The sequence below is a fragment of the Prionailurus viverrinus genome, chromosome A2 (assembly GCF_022837055.1).
Source record: "Prionailurus viverrinus isolate Anna chromosome A2, UM_Priviv_1.0, whole genome shotgun sequence".
In the NCBI taxonomy this organism is placed as follows: domain Eukaryota; kingdom Metazoa; phylum Chordata; class Mammalia; order Carnivora; family Felidae; genus Prionailurus; species Prionailurus viverrinus.
In genome coordinates this window covers 6,192,572-6,211,435 of record NC_062562.1, presented here as the reverse complement: position 1 = coordinate 6,211,435, position 18,864 = coordinate 6,192,572, and the positions used below count along the sequence as shown (strand labels likewise).

The window sequence follows — 18,864 nt, the reverse complement described above, 5'->3', positions numbered from 1 at the left end:
CCTAGTCACACAACTAGAAATGCTACCACCATCTTTGGACCCTGAAGAGCGTGCTTGTCTTGGTGTTGGCCAAGGTCTTGGAGGGACGACCTTTGACCAGGGTCCAAAGAAGGATGATGGCCCTGACAACGGGACAGTATAGCACAGACTCCAATGCAGACCCAGTAGCAGCCATGTGACTGGTGTCAACCCCACTTGACTATGATTCTGGAGGTAGACCCCACCAGTCCAGGGACCCATACAAGACAGTTTTTACGTATGAAAACAGTCTATACACTCTTAAAGAGATGTTTGCTCTTTCAGTTATGGAGACACAAATGGCAAGCCCCGTTGCCTGCAGATAGAGCCAACAGACCATTAAGTAGCCTACACGGAGCTGAGAGATGAAGGACTTTCTGTAACTATGTGACCCTAGAACGACTGCAAGAGTGATTGATTACTCAAATGTGCAGATCTAACACAAAGAGGCAATGATCCCAAGAATTAGGTAAACATGTTACCACCAGTGCAATTAACCCCAAGCTGAACACCTACAGCGGTAAATGCAACAAACATTACCAACCTTTATATATATACCACTAAATATTAAGACTTGTATACCATTCAAAGTGTGATATGAGCATAAGTAAATGCAATACGAGTGAAGGAGTATCCAGAGACCGATACAGGAATTCACTGTTTAATCAAGTTGGAATTTCAAATCTATAGGTCAAGAATAGCTTGTAAGTGGTACTGAATCCATCATCTTTTCTAGGGAAAAGAACTACTGGATCCAGTACCCTACCCCACATGTAAAATATACCCTATGAGGATTAAAGACTTTGGTGTTTTGGAGCATCTAGGTGGCTCAGTCAGTTAAGCGTCCAACTTCGGCTCAGGTCATGATCTGGAGGTTCATGAGTTTGAGCTCCTTGTCGGGCTCTGTGCTGACAGCTCAGAGCCTGGTTTGGATTCTGTGTCTCCCTCTCTCTCTGCTCCTCCCCTGCTCATGCTCTCTCTCTCAAAAATAAACATTAAAAATTTTTAATAAAAAAAAAAGTTTGGGGGCGCCTGGGTGGCGCAGTCGGTTAAGCGTCCGACTTCAGCCAGGTCATGATCTCGCGGTCCGGGAGTTCGAGCCCCGCGTCGGGCTCTGGGCTGATGGCTCAGAGCCTGGAGCCTGTTTCCAATTCTGTGTCTCCCTCTCTCTCTGCCCCTCCCCCGTTCATGCTCTGTCTCTCTCTGTCCCAAAAATAAATAAACGTTGAAAAAAAAAATTAAAAACAAAACAAAACAAGACAAAAAAAAGTTTGGTGTTTTTATTTTTTATTTATCTTTTGGTGTTTTTAAATAGATTATATTTAAGAAGTAAATTACAAAATCTGTATATAATTGAGATTTTTAAGGCAAGTTAGGAAATCCATATAAAATTTTAAAAAAATATTTATTTTTTGGGAATGCAAGCTGGTGCAGCCACTCTGGAAAACAGTCTGGAGGTTCCTCAAAAAATTAAAAATAGAACTACCCTATAACTCAGCAATTGCACTACTAGGCATTTATCCAAGGGATACAGGTATGCTGTTTCGAAGGGACACACGCACCCCAATGTTTATAGCAGCACTATCAACAATAGCCAAAGTATGGAAAGAGCCCAAGTGTCCATCGATGGATGAATGGATAAAGAAGATGTGGTATATATATACAATGGAGTATTACTTGGCAATCAAAAAGAATGACATCTTGCCATTTGCAACAACGTGGATGGAACTGGAGGGGATTATGCTAAGCGAAATTAGAGAAAGACAAATGTATGACTTCACTCATATGAGGACTTCAAGGCACAGAACAGATGAACATAAGGGAAGGGAAACAAAAATAATATAAAAACAGGGAGGGAGGCAGAACATAAGAGACTCAAATATGGAGAACAAACTGAGCGTTACTGGAGGGGTTGTGGAAGGGGGGATGGGCTAAATGGGTAAGGGGCATTAAGGAATCTACTCCTGATATCATTTTTGCACTATATGCTAACTAATTTAGATGTAAATTAAAAAAAATAAAACTAATAAAAAATATTTATTTCGGGAGAGTGCAAATGGGGGCAGGGTGGCAGAGAGAGGGGGACAGAGGTTCTAAAGCAGGCTCTGTGCTGACAGGCTGACAGCAGGCTGACAGCCCGATGCAGGGCTCAAACTCACAAACCATGAGATCATGACCCGAGCCAAAGTCAGGTGTTCAACCGACTGAGCCATCCAGGCACCCTCATATACAATTTTTTTTTATTTTCTTAAGTTTATTTTTTAATTTATTTTGAGAGAGAGAGTGTGGAAGGGGCAGAGAGAGATGGAGAGAGAATCCCGAGCAGGCTCTGCACCATCAGCACAGAGCCTGATGGTGGGGTTTGAACTCACGAACTGTGAGATCATGACCTGAGCCGAAACCGAGTCAGACACTTAACCGACTGAGCCACCCAGGCTCCCCCCTCATATATAATTTTTAAAAACACTTTTTTGGAGGCACCTGGGTGGCTCAGTCGGTTAAGCGTCCAACTCTTGGTTTCAGCTCAAGTCAGGATCTCATGGTTCCTTGAGTTCGAGACCCGCCTCCAGCTCTGTGCTGACAATGCAGAGCCTGCTTGGGATGCTCTGTCTCTCTCCCTCTCTCTCTCTGCCCCCCCCCCGCCCTTGTTCTCTCTTGCTCTCAAAATAAACATTAAAAAAACAACATTCAATGATATTTAAGAAAAATTAAAATAAAAACACTTCTTTGCCTATATAAAATTTAATGATTTATGCAATAAACATGAAACATTAATGTAGCAAAATAGGTATCGATTCAATAGATGGGTACAAAACATTTAATGATTCACATGAACAAGCCTGGATGAAATATGTTTTAAATCAGTATTTCAAAAGATCTTTTATTAACTGTACAAAGATAACCCACTCAAAATCACAGCAAGTATAACTTTAGAACCATTCCTGAATAAGGGAAGAATGCCCAGTGTTAGTGGTTTTTCACAAAGCAAGAACAAAAATATATATGTGAACAAAATATGAAAGATTTATAAAATTGTCATTACATTGAAAACACAAGGAATCAATGATTAGAGTTTACCATTACGTCCAGTGTAACCAAAAACAAATAAGGGGAGGGGCGCCTCAGCTCAGGTCATGATCCCAAGGGTTGTGAGATGAAGCACCCCCCCCCCCCCCCCCCCCCCCCCCCGTCAAACCTGCCTAGGGTTTTCTCTCCCCTTTCCCCTCTCCCTGACTCGAGAACTCTCTTGGTCAAAAACAAAAAACAAACCAGACTTCTTAGCTATATAAAAATTAAAAGTTTCTACAGTTATTAATGAAACATTAACAAGAGACATATCAATTCAATGTATGCATAAAGCACGTTGCATGATGTACATGGACATTTCTTTCACTTTTTATTGATGAACAACTGACATACAATACTGGATTACCTTCAAGGCGTCCACGTAGCAATTTGATATATATATCCTATAAATGCACACATCCTAAAATAGTCACCACAGTAAGTCTAGTTACCATCTGTCACCAAGGTTGTTACAATGTTGGATTGGCTCATATTCCCCTATCGTGAACATTATATCCAGTGTCCCAGTTATTTTACAAGTGGAAGACTGTACATCTTAATCCCCTTCACTTATTTCCTCCATTCCCTCCCACTCCCCTCCACTAAGTCTTGAGTAGAGGTACTCTAGTCCTGTTTAAAGAGATCTTTACTAACTGCCCAAAGGCCATCCAACGAAAACCACAGCAAACATGATTAGGGGAGCAACTTTATAACCATGCCTGAAGAGAGGAATACCTGGTATCAGTGCGATCTCACAAAAACAGATATACATATTTGACACAGAAAAAGGAACGATTTACAGGAACTGTCATAACAATGAAAGCAAGGCATCAACGACTAGACTTTAGCGTCGTGTCCAACGTAAACGACAATGAGAGGAAATCAAGGCCTAGAGACGGGATGGACTGTGGCAGACAGACTATGTGACGGACTCTCGGGCTTAACGACAAGGACAACGACCGTAGAGTCTCCAGGACGTGCAGGGAGGCCGGCAGGAAACCATTTACTGAGGATGTGGGGTTGAGCCCATTGGCGCCCTGCCACCAACCCAGGGAGCTGGGCCCCGCCCCCCACCCCCGGCTCGGTCCCCACCCCCGGCTCGGTCCCCACCCCGCCCCGCGCAGGGTCCCGCCCCCCGCCCGTAGCCGCGCCCCCAAACCTGGTTCCTGCCCCAGCCTCGTCCTCCGGGCGGGATCCAGGCCTCAGGCCCAGCGCGAAGCCCACGCCCGAGGGAAGCCCAGTTCCGCCGTCTGAGGTGGAAGTCCCGCCCCCCGGGTCCCGGCAGGAAGCGGAAGTGGTGTCACGCGCTCGCCGGACTTTCTTCGCCTGCTGCTTCGCGCAGTATTGAGCACGTTGGGATGCTGGTCGTTGGACGTGGGCCGGCCGTGGTGGGGAAGGCGTGAAGGGAGGCAGGAGGTGGGAGTCCAAGGCCGGTTTTAGTCGGGGTCGGCGATGGTCCTGCTTAACGGCCGGGCCGCGCGGCTCGCATCCGCCTAGACCGCCCGACAGGCCTCTGAGGCCGGCGGTTCTGGCGCGGAGCCGCTGTGGTCCTGCTGGGAGGGCGCGTGCGCGGGGTGTTCGTGGCCACTGTGCTCGCCTGTCCTGCAGTGTGCAAGCGGCCTTTGTGACTTTTGTCCCAAAGGAAAAGAGTTTCTGCTGCTGGGAGTGGCCCAGACTCCGCCGCGTTACTCGCAGCCTCAGGGACCCGGCCGGTGAGCGTTCTGGAAAGTTGGTTCAGCGGGGCCTGTGTTTCCTTTCGGTGGGGAAGAGGCAGTTTTATCTGAGAATGTGGCTTTGTCTGCGCTCGTCTTTTCTTCGGGACACACTGTCTTAGGCAGGTGATATGCTTTCTCGGATGTGGGTAGTGTGCATGTTTCAGTACCTAGTTATACACACGTGCTCCACTGGTCTTTGTACTAAAGAGAAACCGTTTTCACGTCGCTTTTCCTGAGACCCTCCTGAGCCTGTCCATTCCCACCAAGTGGCAAGCCAGGGACTCCGGGAGAAAAGAATGGAGGCGTGAATACTCCATTTTCAGAATAACTGGATTTCCCATTAACAGGGCATTTGGACTAAGTTTTTTCCCCATTTTTTGCGTAAAATCTTAAACCTAAAGGAAATGTAAGCAACTGTTGCTGTGAATGTGCACCGAAGCAGATTCACCCATTTTCGCATTTTGCGTGGTTGCGCTCTTTGGATAAAGAAATGTATTTTTTAGCGGATTGTTTGCGAGTAAATAGGAAATAAATTGTAGACATGATACATGACCTTTAAATACTCGGTAATGCATGTTTTAAGGATGAGGTTTTACTACTGAAATCATAATACAGTGATTCAGCCACGAAATTAAAAATGTTATGCAATATGTACTGTATAAAAAGTAAAATTTTCCACTTTACCTCAGAATATGTTTTGGATCTCGGATGTATTCAAGGTTTATATATGACAACTGTTTGTCTCTTAGGCTCTGCTAACCTGCGGCAGAGCCATTGTTTCTTCATGATACTGACTTGGAAGCCTCACACGCTCTTTGCGAAACTCAGAGTTTCTGAGATTCCTGATGTTTCCGTGCTGTCTTCATTTAATTTTATTAATTTTTTTTTTTTTTTTTTGAGAAAGATACAGAGTGTGAGCGGGGGAGGGGCAGAGAGAGAGAGGGACAGAGATTCCCAAGCGGGCTCTGAGCTGACTGCAGAGAGCCCACTGTGGGGCTCAAACTCACAAACAGTGAGACCATGACTGGAGCTGAAGTCTGCCTTTTTATTTTTTTAATTTATTTTTATTTTTAATTTTTTAAATTTTCGATAGAGTGGGCGCGAGTGGGGTAGGTCCAGAGAGATAGGGGAACAGAGGTCCAAAGCGGGCTCCCTGCTGACAGTAGAGAGCCTGATACAGGGCTGGAACTCAGAAACTGGAATCATGACCTGAGCTGACGTCAGACGCTGAACGGACTAAGCCACTCAACACCCCTGTCCTCCCAAATCCCTGCTTAACCGACTGAGTCACCCCAGGTGCCTTGCATGCTGTCTTTATTTTCTGTAATTTCATACACTGATAAGTGAGTCCAGTAACCAGGCTTGCCACCTTTTTGTCTGAAAAGGCCCAGGTAGTAATGTAGCTAAAGTGCTGAAAATACAGGGTCATATAAGAAAAATGCCAGGTAAAGGTTAGTGAGTAACTGCAGGTGGGCTGTGAAGATCAGGTCCATTACTGTCTTGGAGTCCATCATGCAGGGTCTTGTGGCTCAGGCAGTACCTCTTGCCGAAGGGGCAAGTTTAGGTTTCCATCAGGGGATCGTTTGCCCACATGGTCTTTTGTCTGAGTTCAGAGAGAACCTGGAAAGAAGACCTTAATCAGTTAGAAAGTTTGAGGTTAAAGTGGAGGTGGCTGAAGTCCTCTTGCATTGAGTACATTCTGCTTTGCTGGCCATCCGGCCTGGAATTCTTCAGCTCTGCCTTTGTAGTTGCAGAAGCAACCATACCCCTTACTAAACAAATGTGTGTGGTTTTGTCTAGTAAAAGTTCATTTGCACAGTAAAAATTTTTTTTTAAAAAAGGGGGGGTGCCTGGGTTGCTCAGTCTGTTGAGTGTCTGACTTCGCTCAGGTCATGATGTCACCACTTGTGAGTTCGAGCCCCACGTCAGGCTCTGTGCTGACAGCTTGGAGCCTGGAGTCTGCTTGGGATTCTGTGTTTCCCTCTCCCTCTGCCCTAACCCACTCGCGTTTTGTCTCTGTCTCTCTCAAAAATAAATAAACATTAAAAAAACAAAACTTCATTTGCAGAAACAGGCCTGTCAGTTTTAGTTTCCGAACTTCAGTTTCAGAGGCTTCAAAATCTGTCACAAACTATTTTGTGGGTGATGTGTACCTAATTATATTGCGTAAGGAGTTTTAAACGTACATCAAGTGTCATTTGATCTCCATCACAGTCCATTTGTAAAGTACTCCTTAAATTTAGTCACAGTCTCATGAAAATATTTTACCTAAAAATTAATGTTACCCTGTAATAGCTTGTATAGTAATCAAAATGGGAAGGATGCAGCAGAAGTGAAAGCCTAGTTTATGCAAATAAATACATGGACACAAATAAACAGATACAAGCATAGACAAAATATGTCAACCCAGTACAGTTTAGGTTTAGTTTAGGTTTCTGGAATTGGTCTCGAGGTGATTGTAGGTGTCCATGGTTTATTTCTTCAAAGCCAATCCTCTATTTCCCAGTCCTTGGGCAAACTGGATGTTGGTGTTAGTCTTTGCAGTTCCCTCAGCAGTGTCGGTATTATTCCTGGGTGATTATGTCCAGTGGTGGGGAGTTCCAGGATCCTCCTTTTAACTTTGCTTACTGTAATGGCCCTTACCCTATGTGTCAAAGATAAGGGAATTCTGCCAGTTGGCAAGAGTGTCTATATTGCAGATACATTTAGATGCTATAGCTGGGTTTAATCTGAGTTCATTGGACTTTTTATTTTTATTAAAAAAGAATTTTTTTTACTGTTTATTTTTGAGAAGGGGGGGAGACACAGAATCCGAAGCAGGCCCTAGGCTCTGAGCTATCAGCATACAGCCTGATGTGGGGCTTGAACCCACAGACTGAGATACGTGAGCCGAAGTTGGATGCTTAACCGACTGAGCCACCCAGGCGCCCCTGGAGTTAAGACTTTTTAAAAAACTACTGTGCTACGGGTGCAGAGCCCTACTTGGGGCTTGAACCCACAAAACTGTGAGATCATGACCTGAGCTTCTAAAAGGAAGAATCGGATGCTTAACCATCCAGGTACCCCACTCCTTGATTTGTTGATATACATTGGAAGAGTAACAGATACAAACAACTCACAGACCCTACAGGTGATGGAGAGTAATAGGGAAGTTCACATTTGTATAGGGCCTTTCACCCCAAGACTGGGTCAGACCTTATTGTCAGTGATATCATTGCAGTCAATTGGTTGTAAAGAAGTTTGCTGGGTAGCCTGGGGCAGAGGTAGTTGGCAAAATGGGCAAGCATTTGAAAACCTCTGGATTACAGTCAAGCCATGACTGGTGAGCAGATGAGTGGAGGGAACCATGGGTGACAACAGGTATAAGAAACAGCACCCGAGTATCCACATTAGGGGGTCTGTGGGGAAGAAGTTTACAGACATGCCCTAGCTGGTGGGTGAGTGCTCAGAAGCATGAGACCCCACACTGATATTAGAGTACTTAACTACATCTCCTAAAACCTGGGATATATATTTTGTCAGGGACTGTTATTTCAATGTAATCTAGATAGATGTACTGTGTTTTTTATAAATTAAACATTTTTTTTATTAAATGAGCCTCCACACCTACCTTGGGGCTTGAGCTCATGACCCTGTGATCCAGAGTTGTGTGCCCTGTTGACTGAGCCAGCCAGGTGCTCCTAGTTAGATGTGTTTTGAGTGACGTAGGGACTCTGGTCTTGGTCTGTCAGTCAGCAATCACTTGGTGCCCTCACTGAACCAGGGCCTATGTCACGTATTGGAAAATAAAGGGCATCTTTGATACCCAAAGAGCTCTCCAAAAGAAAATGGATCTGCATGTCAGACAGCATTGTCATAGATCATTACTACACATAGAGTTCTTTACGGTAGGTGATTCAATATCTCTAATGTGATTCAATTTCAAAATTTGTATGTACCCAATAATATTGTTGCACAAGGTATAAACCAGTGCTTGACAGAAACATAAGAAGAAGTGGACAAGTCCAAAATTCACTGGGAGATTTAAGAATGTTTTTCCCTTATTGTTTCTTTAAATAGAAAAGTCAGCATATATATTTGTAAACGTTTTACAAACTGAGTAACCTATCTAGGAACTGATAGAAACTGAAAGAAATCAGAAACAGATTGTCTGGAATTAGGGTGAGGGAGTGAACTAGAAGGCTGAAGAGGGCTTTTCAGGGAGACGAGTATGTTGTCTGTGTTTTTAGAAGTTCAATATGCTGTCCATTCTCTATTTTTTTAAGACTGTGATAAGGTGAGTAACTACAGTTGTTAGAGCTCATCCAGAAAATACTTAAGATCTACACTTTTTTTTTTTTTTAATTTTTTTTTAACGTTTATTTATCTTTGAGACAGAGAGAGACACAGCATGAACGGGGGAGTGGCAGAGAGAGAGGGAGACACAGAATTGGAAGCAGGCTCCAGGCTCTGAGCCATCAGCCCAGAGCCTGACGCGGGGCTCAAACCCGCGGACCACGAGATCGTGACCTGAGCTGAAGTCGGACGCTCAACCGACTGAGCCACCCAGGCGCCCCAAATCTACACTTTTGATTGCATAGCACTTACATCTCCATCAGAAAAGGAAACAAAACCAAATGGAAAAATGTTTGTGCACATGCTACAAAAGTAAACACATTTGTGGGCTTATTCAGCTCAAAGGCCCCATTTTGAGACCTCTAGGAGTAAGTGCAATCTATACTAGCATTTGAGATGCAGTGTTTGTGACAGCTTGTTATTTTCAGGGTTCTGGTCTTTTCACCTGTAGAATAAGAATTCTTGGAAAAAAAGATTTTTGGGTCATGAGGGTTGATTTCATTTATGGTAAAGAAACTGGAACTTCTAGTGTTTACCATCATTTGGATTCAGTTTTGTAGATCAGCATTTGGGCTGCTGTTCTGTGTTTAATTTATTGAAAAGTCATTAATTTTTGTAAGTTCATTTATTTATCACGTGCACACGTGTGGGAGGGGTAGAGAGAGAGAGTGGGGGAGAGACCATCCCAAGGAGGCTCCACACTGTCAGCGTGGAGCCTGATGCCGTCTCGAGCCAATGAACCGTGAGATCATGACCTGAGCTGAAATCAAGAGTAGGATCCTTAACTGACTGAGCTACCCTGGTGCCCCAAAAGTCATTAGTCTTTAACATAGGAGTTATCGTTTGAACTGTATCAGGTTAAAAGATATTAAAGTGAGAAGGAAGCCTTATGATTCTTTTTAATGTTTTATTTTTGAGAGAGACAGAGAGAGCACAAGTAGGGGAGGGGCAGAGAGAGAGGGAGACATAGAATCTGAAGCAGGCTCCAGCTAAGCTCAGAGCCTGATGCAGGGCTCAAACTCAAGAGCTGTGAGATCATGATCTGAGCTGAAGTCAGATACTTAGCCGACTGAGCCACCCAGGCAAGAAGGAAGCCTTATTAATAATGGAGTAAATATAAAAACCTGGTGAGAAGTGATAATACAAAAAGAAGGTTTTCTGGGAAGACTCCTAAAATAGACCAGTGTGAAACACAGACTGATTTGGCATTGCTCCTTTCCAGGGTAAGGGGAAGTGGGCAAACCTTAACTGAACTAAGTCTCAGTCAAGACCCATTGAAGCTGCTGAATACTTGAAATGTCTTCTGAGTCTTTAAAATCCTTCCATAATTATTTTTCATATATTTTTGGGTCCTGTTTAGAACAGCCTATGTTTTTTTTCTTTTTCTGTCTTTACCTTGCCCAAGAAGCAATCCAAAATATTCATGTATACCTTTGTGCTTGTATATAGGATAGTCTTTATTTTCTCACCTATTTGAGTTTTTCCTCCATAAGCTCTGATGAATGGATGTATCCATTAATAATTGAGTATCTTGTCCCTTAGGAATGTTGGGTCATTAAATCCTGGGACATTTTTTGTATATTTCACTGTTTTCTACTTAGTGCCTAGCACAGGACCACAGTTATCGTAATTGTTTGTGGAAAGAATGAAAGAATAAACCTATTATGATAACTTAAAAAAGGAGGTTCAGGGCTCCAAGCCACTGTAAGCTCCATCAACCAAAGCTCAAGGTATTAACTAAATAAAACACTTCATTTTTCTCTTCTATATAATGTCCAGCAGTATTCTAGGCTAATGCTAGCCAATGGACATATGACCTGCAGGCCATGTATATGATTAAAGCTTTTATGTACATGAAATAAACAAAAAGAGATCATACGTAATAATGTACTTTATCCCATCTATTCCAAATATTTCAGCATGTAACCCATATAAGAATTGAAGGGTTTTTTTTTTTTTTTAATTTTCTTCAATTTTTTTTTTTTAATGTTTATTCATTTTTTAGAGACAGACAGCACCAGCAGGGGAGGGGCAGAGAGGGAGACACAGAATCTGAAGCAGACTCCGGGCTCTGAGCTGTTGGCACAGAGCCTGCTGCAGGGCTCGAACCCACAAGTAGTGAGATCGTGACCTGAGCTGAAGTTGGACACTTAACTGACCAAGCCACTCAGGCACCGCTAAAATGGAAGTATCTTAAATTCTTTAAGTCATAGTAAGATTTCAAAATTCACTGGACATAAAATTTTCATGACATGTACTTTGTGTGTGCATGTAATAAATACAGTTGAGAATGTAGATGTATTTAAGTTTACCTAAACAAAATTTAAAATCCTGTTTTACTAACTGGTACATATCAGGTACTCAATAGCGTATGCGACTGGTGGCTACTAAACTGGACAGTGCAGGTCTAGATTGACAACTGATCATATTTGCGAATGAGAACCTCAGATCACACATTTGAGACAAGCCTATCTGCATTCAATTCTGGATTTCTTTTTCCTAATTGGAGGGTGGTGGACCAATGATTAGTGTTCTATGAATCTAGCTTTATCAGCTATTAAGTAGGGCTAGTGATATCTATTGAAATGGGTTGTTATGCTAATTAAGTGAGCTGGTATACATAAAGTTAGTGAGACAGATATCTGTCACATACTGATTTGCAGTGAATGGTAATTGATATTAGTGACTTTCATGCCATAGGTTATACCATTTTCAGTAATTTCCCACATACCACCTTCAGAGAGACAGCTAGTGTGTGATGTTTGATGATGGATTGGCAATGCTTGCTGATTAATGATTGGTATGAAAAGGACTGTGGGTATCCCAATGTCAAGAATAATGAAGATTGTCATATTCACCTAGATTCATAAGTTGTACTGAAGTGATCAAATTTCCCAGTAGGTAGACTTCACCGTCACTCTCCCAGGATGGCAACCATTGACTTGACCCATGGTAAGTCATTATTGATTCTCATTTCCAGAGAATTCTAAAGGTCATCCCCACACAACCTGGAGTCCAACAACCTGGTCCTAAAATAGTCATACTGCTGTTCTTTTAGAAAGAGCTGAAATATGCCAGAGAATGCTATTATCTAAGTCAGCTTCCTTGTGTGTGTGTTGGGAATTGTTGGTACATAATCTCATTGATGAGTTTTATTATTTTGGGCAAATAAAGAACCAAATGTTTTAGGGGTTAAGTTTCCATACCTGTAAAATAAGACCATGACCTCTTTCTTCATGGGTAGCATGTCTAGCAAGTCCCTTTTCTGGCTCCAGGTGACGCAGGGCTATTGTATTTTATGGCAGTAGTGTGTGTTTCTGTGAGATTTCTCATGCAGGGATATATGGGGATCTTAAATTAGGATGGAATGATTTTCAGGTGGGTGATTCTGGGAACTAGGGTCAATTCTGTATTCTGAAGTATCCTTTCCTTTCCCCAAGATCTTCTTACTAGGAATCCTTTCTCCCATCCTGAGGAAAACACAGAGGTAGAAGGGATGGTGGCTGTCAGGCCGAAAAATTATAATCAGGTAATAAAAAAGCGTATCAGTCAACAGAAAGCCATATTTACATCCACCAGGTGAACACATTGTTTCTAGGCACACCTGTGTCCTGAGCTTCCTAAAGCAAATAAACTGCAGACAAGGACTGAGTTCCCAGATGAATTTCCTCTGGAAGTAGAAACTCTCCTATCAAAAAGGGATTACCCTGAAAAAATTCTGGTATTTCGGTAACCAATCCGGAAGCTCATGGATTCCAAATGCAGGCTTCCGCCTTGCTGTGAGCTCTGACATGACAGTATAAGTGTCCTTTTCTCAAAGAATTCAGTTATTCTGTGCTGTTTATGAAGGAACTGTAGCATGCTCAGGAGTGTGTCATAGTAGAGGAAACTGTGAAGACCTACTACTGTGGTTAAGCTGACATAAGGTCTTGTTTATTTTTTTATTTTTTATTAAAAAAAAATTTTTTTTTTATGTTTTATTTATTTTTGAGACAGGGAGAGACAGCATGAACAGGGGAGGGTCAGAGAGAGGGAGACACAGAATCTGAAACAGGCTCCAGGCTCTGAGCCATCACCACAGAGCCCGACGCGGGGCCCGAACTCACGGACCGCGAGATCATGACCTGAGCCCAAGTCAGCCGCTTAACCGACTGAGCCACCCAGGCGCCCCTTAATGTCACCTTTTTTTTTTTTCTTTCAACGTTTATTTATTTTTGGGACAGAGAGAGACAGAGCATGAATGGGGGAGGGGCAGAGAGAGAGGGAAACACAGAATCAGAAACAGGCTCCAGACTCTGAGCCATCAGCCCAGAGCCCGACGCGGGGCTCGAACTCCCGGACCGCGAGATCGTGACCTGGCTGAAGTCGGACGCTTAACCGACTGCGCCACCCAGGCGCCCCTAATGTCACCTTTTAAACAAGAACTTATGGGTCGCCTGGGTGGCTCAGTCGGTTAAGCGGCTGACTTGGGCTCAGGTCATGATCTCGCGGTCCGTGAGTTCTGGCCCCGCGTCGGGCTCTGTGGTGACGGCTCAGAGCCTGGAGCCTGTTTCAGATTCCGTGTCTCCCTCTCTCTGACCCTCCCCCATTCATGCTTTGTCTCTCTCTGTCTCAAAAATAAACGTTAAAAGAAAATTAAAAAAAAAACTAAAAATAATTAAAAAATTAAAAAAATAAATAAAAGGTGACATTAAAACCATATGAGTGGAGAGGAGCAGTGAGTGAGTCTAGATTGAGAGAAGAGTACCTAGGACCACAGAACCATGGGAGGATAATGAGAAACCTCATAACCCTGCATCGGTATTGAGTCTCCTGTCTTCATTCTCCCATGAATGTTGGAGATGTTTCTTGTCTCAAGCCAATCCTGGTGTGATGGTTTAGATTGCAGTGACCTTTGACGACGCAGTGACCTTTGACGACGTGGCATTGGACTTCACCCAGGAGGAGTGGATATTACTGGACCTTGCTCAGAGAAACCTATACAGAAACGTGATGCTGGAGAACTACCAGAACCTGGTCACAGTAGGTAAGGCTGCCAACATTCCTTGTAACATCTTTAGGAACAAATTTGTACTATGTATTTTTGGCGTTCCAGCCTTGGTGATGCCTAATCTGAAACATAATTGGAAATAAGAGATGCATAGTGCCTGCACTAATGGGTTGTAATCTTTAATGGGTTTTCCATAAATGTGGCATTAGGGCCAACAGTAACTAACACTATCATTGTTAGGAATTTACATTGTCAGACCCCGGGTTTTGTTTTTAACATATATTTTTTTAATGTTTATTTATTTTTGAGAGAGAGACACACAGCACAAGCTGGGGAGGGGCAGAGAGAGGGACACACAGAATCGGAAGCAGGCTCCAGACTCCGAGCTGTTAGCACAGAACCTGACGTGGGGCTTGAACTCATAGACCACAAGATCGTGACCTGAGCTGAAGTTTGGACGCTTAACTGACTGAGCCACCCAGACGCCCCAAATCAGACCCTACTTTTGACATTCTGAATTATAAAGCTGGTGCTGTTGCCCTGTCTTCTATGTTCAATAAGCCATCCTGATGATTACGACACACTCCAGCATTTGAGTACTATAGCTTTAGTGCTTTCCCCATCAAAAGGAAGGTCTCCTTTCCTCACCTCCTTTATTTGCTGTTTGGATAAATGTCTATGTGCTCTGTAAATGTGTACATACCTTTGGGTTAGGCTTTCAGAGTCAGAGGTAAGTAATCTTTTGATTTGCTTTTCTAGTCCTTTTGAAATGATTTTACTGTTTTCATCAGAAGCTTTGTCATTTCTTACACAGTCCTCTTCTATTAATGTACCTTTCCCCCTGGACAGGATATCAACAGTCAAAACCCAGCCTAGTAGCTAGGTTGGAACAAGAAGAGTTGAGGACAGTGGAGAAAGGAGTTTTCCCAGGTGAGTGTTGTGACAGATATCGCTGGTGAATGAGAAGAATGTCACTAGTCAGTCTGAAATATGGCATACTTGCAATGTGTAAAATTTAAGATTCATTTTGTCTCATAGTGCTGAAACCATTTGTCTCTGATGTTTTTGCATATCCTTAACTTCCTTCCCTCTTTTACTTAAGCTTTCTATGATGTCACAAAGTGACCTGTTTCTTCTTTAAGATATCATTTTGGTAAACTTAGTTGTCCAGAGGTTTCCTACTTTTCTACCTTGATAATAGTCTGTTTTTGCTCACGATATTTAATTTTCCAAAAATTATTTTTTAGCAGACCACCAAAGTTTGACCATCTGCACTTAGTGCCAAATTTTCCCATAGACAAACTGCTGAAATCTTTTTTCTTTATTGTTTTATCAACACTTTTTTTAAATGTTTATTTATTTTGAGAGAGAGAGAATCCCAAGCAGGCTCCACCTGTTGGCATGGAGCCTGACATGGGGCTCAATCTCAAAACCGTGAGGTCATGACCTGAGCCAAAATCAAGAATCAGATGCTAAACTGACTGATCTACCCATGTGCCCCCTTTTTCACAGTTTTTAATATGAAAGTAAAGAAAACTGAGTCTTATCTTTTTTTTTAATTGTTTAACCTATCATTTGTTTCTGCAAATGCTTACATTTGTTTTACTTTAGAATGGCAAACTCAACATCAAAGCAAAGAGTCACCATCTCTCCAGGATTTGGGGGAAGGAAGAACAGCCAGAGAAATTCAAAAAGTAAGGTTGAGTTGTGATATCTCCTATTTTTCCACATTAAAAAAAAAGATTGGTAGTTTTGTTTTAAAATCAGTGCAAGTAGGAGGTATTTGAGACAAGTGGCATTCATCCAAGAGAAGGCAATTCAGAGATACTCGATTATGATTTGGGAGGATAATCCAAACCTGTCTTGGAAGTTGTTGCTTCCTAGATCCCACAAGTACAAGTTTCCGCATATATAAGAGGGATTGAGTCTAAACATTTTCGTGCAATTTTAATGGAATGTTTCTAAGAGCAGAGTAGATGGCATCGGTTTTTGTCAGAGGAGTTCCCTCATTTAACTTGAAGGCAGTCAGCAGGAGCTGTGTTTATGTAATGAAAATGGGAAGAATCATCATGTTTTTAGCTTTATAAGTGTGAAATCTGTAATGAATCTGAAAATCCGATCATCAACTTTCATCTGTTTATCAACAGGAAAGGACCCACCAGGGAGCAGAGCTCTCCGAGTATGAGCAAAGTGGGAAAATCTTAAGCCAACACTTACTCCTTAAGACACACATGAGAATGGAAAATAGAGAGAACACTTTTGAGCATACTCAGTATGCCAACAGCTTCCGTCCTCTGCAAAAGGAAAGCTCTATGAGAGAGAAGCTTTCTGAATTGAGTCAGGGTGGTAAAGCCTTCCACCTGACCCCATACAGCATGTATGAGAGAACCAGTCTGGCAGAGAAGCCTTCTGAAAATAGTGGCTGTGGGATGACGTTCATTAGTCATTCCCACTTTCAGACACAGGGGAGAAGTCACGGTGGAGGAGACCTCGATGAATGGATGCTTCCATTTCCAGGGATCTCAGTTCCCTCAGCAGGTCACCCTGTGTATATGCAAATGCACACGGTTAGAGACCCCTATGAATGTAGGGAGTGTGGGAAGTGTTACGCAAATGTGAAACGTCTCAATAAACACATCAGTCGATTTCACGCTGGAATAAAACCATTTGTATGTAGCGAATGTGGAAAATCTTTCTACACTTCCTCACACCTTTATATACATTTTATGATTCACACTGGAGAGAAGCCCTATGAATGTAAAGAATGCGGGAAACACTTCCAGTGGCCCTCAATGCTTCGTAATCATGTTCAAACTCACACTGGTGAGAAGCCTTATAAATGTATGATATGTGGGAAAGCCCTCAGTAGTTCCTCATATCTTAATCATCATTTGAGAATTCATACTGGAGAGAAGCCCTTTGAATGTCAGGAATGTGGGAAATGCTTTGCTTGGATTTCAGGCTTTCGTAGACATGTTCAAACTCACAGTGGTGAGAAGCCCTATAAATGTAAGGAATGCGGGAAAGCCCTCAGTAGTTCCTCAATTCTTAAAGCACATTTGAGAATTCACACTGGAGAGAGGCCATATAAATGCAAGGAATGTGGGAAAGCCTTCATTAACTCCTCACGACTTAATGAACATTTGAGAATCCACACTGGAGAGAAACCCTATGAATGCAAGGAATGTGGGAAATCCTTCCACCTTTCTTCAAGCTTAGTTGGACATTTAACAGTTCACACTGGAGCAAAACCCTATCAATGTAAGGAATGTGGAAAAGCTTTTGCTTGGCCCTCATTCCTTAAAAAACATTTACGAACTCACAATGGATAGAAGACCTAGGAAGTGGTGAACGTGGGAAATTCCATTTGAGAACTCACACTAGAGCGAAGCCCTGTGAGTGTATGGAATGTGGGAAAGCCTACACCACTTCCACATCTGTAAATACACATTTGAAGTCCCACTGGAGACAAGTCCTTTGAATGTACACACTGACTGAAGGCCTTCACTGTTTCCTCAAGCCTAACTCAACATGTAAAAATTGACCCCAGAGAGAAACTGTGAATGTAAAGAATGTGATAAAGCCTTCACATTGTCGTCATGACTTACTAAAACGCCTAAAAATGCACAATGGATAGAAGACTTACATACATGATAAACGTGGGAAAGCCTCAGTTTTTCCAGTTCATTTCAAAAACACGAAAGAAGCCACATTGGAGGGATACTGACTGAATATGAGAAATGTGGGAAAGTCTACAGGTGTCCCATTGAATACATGGAAGAACTCCCTAACTAGATCTTGTATGAAGTTAGCAATGTTGGAAAGCAATCAGGACACCCTACAACCCACGCTGGAACAACAGTGAAGTTGTTCAATGTGTAAGAGACGTGTGGAACTCCGCTAATAGGGTGGTTTTGTAGACCTGTGAACATGTGCTGCTCTACCCCCACTATTTTTGGGAATATTTTGGCTTTCTTTATTCAGCTGTCTGTGCTATGCTAGTCGAGTTTCTACACCAGGTTGCAGTCTAGACCCATGTGAGACTAGCAGTTTTAGACTTAATGCTATTCAAACCACCTGGGTTCTCTAGTTGTATGGACCTTATCTAATACTGTGAAGATGGTGACCACTTGAATTAGTTCACTGCTCATGGAATCCATCTGTATTCCCTCCTGCTGGCCAAGGTGGGTGACATGTCTCTAAATTTTCTGGAAATGCTCTTGTCCCTCTCACACTTGATCCCTTTGGGTCAGGAAAGACTTTAGGAATGGTGTGGGTATACATCCTAATTTCATGGTCCTAGAAGGAGAGCAAGACTCCCAGTAGTAGGGAAGGAAATATTGTGTTAATTTTTGGTAGCTTCCCAGTGAGAGGCTGGGAATGGAGAATGTTCTCTTTGTTCTTACATCACCACATCCTGGAAGAACAATTATGTCATTTGTGTGTTCAGGAACAACTGCATCTGGCATGTGACTTGGTTAGTTTCTCATCCTTTTGTATGCTATGAAACACAAAACCATGTGATTATGGCAGGTCCTGGTATCCTGATGTACTTGATGCATCACTGGCAGTTCTTGAAAGTGGTCTTTGGATAGAGACACAGACCATCACAACCTAGTTTCAATTTTGTGTGAACACATTCATTACACCTGTGACACTTGAGTAGCCTTTGGTTATGTTGTGGGTGGCCATGGAGGCTGCAGCTGCTTAATGTCACTTCCTATGGGGCTTAATGAAACC

General features: G+C 42.7%; 2 protein-coding genes across 2 annotated transcripts; both read left to right on the top strand.

Annotated features, from left to right (window-relative positions):
* Positions 1 to 9,428: 9,428 nt before the first annotated feature.
* Positions 9,429 to 16,421, top strand: LOC125148204 (zinc finger protein 426-like; the record flags this gene model as incomplete). The annotated part of the gene is made up of 7 exons (XM_047826026.1): positions 9,429 to 9,502; positions 12,033 to 12,086; positions 12,575 to 12,663; positions 14,016 to 14,160; positions 14,974 to 15,054; positions 15,736 to 15,818; positions 16,272 to 16,421. Coding segments are annotated over exons 2-7 (573 nt in total), but the record flags the coding sequence as incomplete, so codon positions are not given.
* Positions 16,422 to 16,425: 4 nt separating this feature from the next.
* LOC125149950 (zinc finger protein 239-like) lies at positions 16,426 to 18,227 on the top strand. Its single transcript, XM_047829166.1, has one exon. The coding sequence runs from the start codon at positions 16,437 to 16,439 to the stop codon at positions 17,454 to 17,456; it is 1,020 nt and encodes a 339-aa protein (XP_047685122.1). The 5' UTR covers positions 16,426 to 16,436; the 3' UTR covers positions 17,457 to 18,227.
* Positions 18,228 to 18,864: the final 637 nt, after the last annotated feature.

Coding starts and splice junctions, on each gene's coding strand:
- LOC125149950 (XM_047829166.1), top strand. CDS start 16,437: ATGAGAGAGAAGCTTTCTGAATTGAGTCAGGGTGGTAAAGCCTTCCAC.